The sequence below is a fragment of the Apium graveolens genome, chromosome 6, assembly GCF_009905375.1.
Source record: "Apium graveolens cultivar Ventura chromosome 6, ASM990537v1, whole genome shotgun sequence".
NCBI lineage: Eukaryota > Viridiplantae > Streptophyta > Magnoliopsida > Apiales > Apiaceae > Apium > Apium graveolens.
In genome coordinates, this window is record NC_133652.1 from 124,349,507 (window position 1) to 124,352,834 (window position 3,328).

Consider the following 3,328-nt stretch of genomic DNA (forward strand, 5'->3'; position numbering starts at 1 on the left):
GCTCCGGAGTCCTGATTTTATTTGAACTGTAATTTGGTTTTTGCTTTAAGACCTTTGGTACTTTGCTGTTTGTAATATTCTTACGTTGCTCCGGGCTTATTCTAGTCCGGTTAATTTTTTAATATTTGTTTTTGTTGCTGCTATTGTACTTTGTTTTTTCCTTAGAAATTTTTTTCTAAGTTGTAGTTTTGCTCTAGTCCCGGACTCATATCTAGTCCGAACTAGCGGTTGGCTTTTTTCTTGAAAAGTTAATTCTAAGTAAAAATGGTTGCACTAGTCCTGACTAATATCTTGTCCGGACTAGTGCTTGGCTTTTTTACTTAGATACTAATTCTAAGTAAAAATGGTTGTTCTAGTCCTGACTAATAGCTTGTCCGGACTAATGGTTGGCTTTTTAGTTAGAAAATTAATTCTAAGTAAAAATGGTTGCACTAGTCCTGATTAATAGCTTGTCCGGACTAGTGGTTGGCTTTTTTACTTAGAAAATTAATTCTAAGTAAAAATGGTTGCACTAGTCCTGACTAATAGCTTGTTCGGACTAGTGGTTGCTTTTTACTTTGAGAATTAATTCTTAGTAAAAATGATTGCTCTAGTCCTGACTAATAGTTTGTCCGGACTAGTGGTTAGCTTTTTTACTTAGAAAATTGATTCTAAGTAAAAATGGTTGCTCTAGTCCTAACTAATAGCTTGTTCGGACTAGTGGTTAGCTTTTTTACTTAGAAAATTAATTCTAAGTAAAAATGGTTGCTCTAGTCCTGACTAATAGCTTGTCCGGACTAGTGGTTTATTTTTTTACTTAGGAAATTGATTCTAAGTAAAAATGGTTGCTCTAGTCCTGACTAATAGCTTGTCCGGACTAGTGGTTAGCTTTTTTACTTGGAATTAATATTCTAAGTAAAAATGGTTGATCTAGTCCTGACTAATAGCTTGTCCGGACTAGTGGTTAGCTTTTTTACTTAGAAACTTAAATCTAAGTAAAAATGGTTGCTCTAGTCCTGACTAATAGATTGTCCGGACTAGTGGTTTACTTTTTTACTTAGGAAATTGATTTTAAGTAAAAATGGTTGCTCTAGTCCTGACTAATAGCTTGTTCGGACTAGTGGTTTGCTTCGATAAATGTAAAAAGGAAATGCTTTTCATTAATCATTCATACAAAATTTATAGGAAAAATAAGTTGGTTGCTTGCCATATTGGCTACAGGATTTTGGTTTCTTTATTTGTGCTCCTACTGGTAGAATTTTCTTAGCCTTAGTCCATGCCAAGTATTTGGAATTTCTGAGCCATCCATGTTCAGGAGTTTGTAGGTTCCTGGCCTCAGGACTTCTTTGACCTTGTATGGTCCTTCCCATTTGGGCATTAGCTTTCCAGTGTTTGTGGGATCTGATGCTTCTGTGTCTCGAAGGACTAAGTCTCCAACTTGGAAGTTTTTGACTCTGAACTTCTTACTGAAGTGCTCTCTTGTTTTCTCCTTGTATTTTTCCATCCTTTCTACAGCTTGGTCCCGGACCTCATCAATTAGCTCCATGTTTGTTCTGAGTCCTTCTTCATTTGCTTCTTCTGCAAAATTTATTGCTATGTGAGAAGGAGATCCCACTTCGATAGGAAGCATTGCTTCTGTGCCATAAGCTAATTTGAATGGAGTTTCTCCGATGCTTGTCCTGGGGCTTGTCCTGTAGGACCATAGTACGCTTGGTAGTTCTTCTGGCCATTTGCTTTTGCTCTCTTTGAGTCTCTTTTCAATACCTCGGAGTAGGATTCTGTTGGTGACTTCTACTTGGCCGTTTCCTTGGGGATATGCTACTGATGACTTTTTGTGCTTGATCCCGCGCTTTTGAAGGTATGACTCGAATTCTGATCCGATGAATTGGGGTCCATTATCTGATACTAGGACTCGTGGTATCCCGAACCTCATCAAAATGTTGTCCATAAACTTTATGTAGTCTTGCTGATTGATTGTTCTTATTGCTTTTGCTTCAACCCATTTGGTCATGTAGTCAATTGAGACTAACAAGTACCTGAGATTTCCTTTGGCCCGGGGAAAGGGTCCCATGATGTCAATACCCCAGACAACAAAGGGGATAGGTGACAGGACCGAGGAGGGTAAACTGGGCTGATTCGGGACACGTTGCTGAAGAGTTGGCATTCCTTGTACTTTTTCACGAACTCTATTGCATCTTGATGAATAGTTGGCCAATAATAGCCTTGTCTTATGATCTTATGAGCTAGGGCATTTGCAGATATGTGATCTCCGCATATTCATTCATGTACTTCCGTTAAACAGTACTTTGCTTCTTTCGGGCCGACACATTTCAGGATAGGAGATTAGAAGTCCCGCGGTAGAGTAGTCCTTCTTCGAGAAAGAACTTGGCTGCTTTTACTTTTAACCTTTGGGCTTTTCCTTTGTCTTCAGGGAGCTCTCCATTATCCAAGTAGTTGATGAAGGGAGTCATCCAGTTCTGGTTGCTTTCGATCTCCAAGATTTCTCCGGATTCAATAGATGGTTTGTGGAGTTCTTCGAAGTAAACTGAGCAATCCAGATCTGATGAGTTCCGGACTAATTTGGATAGAATATCCACTTCTTCATTTTCTTCTGGACACATCTGAAGGACTTGATAGTTTGGTATTGAGGCTAAGTAGCTTTGAACCAGTGCTTGGTACTTCGACAGAGTAGGGTCCTTTGCTATGTATTCTCCATTTGTTTGCTTGACCACTATCTGGGAGTCGCTGTAGATTTTTAAGTCCTGGACCCTCAGAGTCCTGGAGAGATTTAGTCCTGCAATCAACGCCTCATATTCTGCCTGATTGTTTGTTGCAGGGAAGCCGAAAGATATAGCTGTTTGAATCGTGAATCATTTGGGGCTTTTGAGTATGAGTCCGGCTCCCGACCTTTCTCTTGTTGAAGAACCGTCTACTTCTAAGGTCCAAGCTCCTGGAATTGCATCTTTTTCTGGCTCCGAATCCATGTCCATTGGTTCTGGCTCTTCTTCTGGGAAGTTGCATTCGATTATGAAATCTGCAAGTGCTTTAGCTTTAATGGTAGTCCTGGGAATGAAGCTTAAATTGAACTGGCTCAACTCCACAGCCCAATTGACAAGTCTTCCCGAGACATCTCGCTTGTGAATTATTTTCCTTAGGGGCTGATTTGTCACCACTCTGATTTCTCTTCCTTGGAAGTAGTGCCTGAGTTTCCTTGAAGTTGTGACTAAGGCAAAGGCAAGCTTCTCCAATCTTGGGTATCTTGTTTCTGCGTCTTTGAGGACTTGGCTTATGTAGTAAATTGGTTGCTGTTTTCCATTCCCTTCCCTGATTAGGGCAGCTCATACGGCTT

General features: G+C 40.0%; 1 protein-coding gene across 1 annotated transcript; it reads right to left on the reverse strand.

Annotated features, from left to right (window-relative positions):
- Positions 1-2,309: 2,309 nt before the first annotated feature.
- Positions 2,310-2,969, reverse strand: LOC141665424 (uncharacterized). Its single transcript, XM_074471409.1, has 2 exons — positions 2,906-2,969; positions 2,310-2,833 (listed from the first exon to the last, which is right to left on the reverse strand). Exons 1-2 carry the CDS (start codon positions 2,967-2,969, stop codon positions 2,310-2,312), a joined length of 588 nt encoding a protein of 195 aa, XP_074327510.1.
- Between the last annotated feature and the right edge of the window lie 359 nt (positions 2,970-3,328).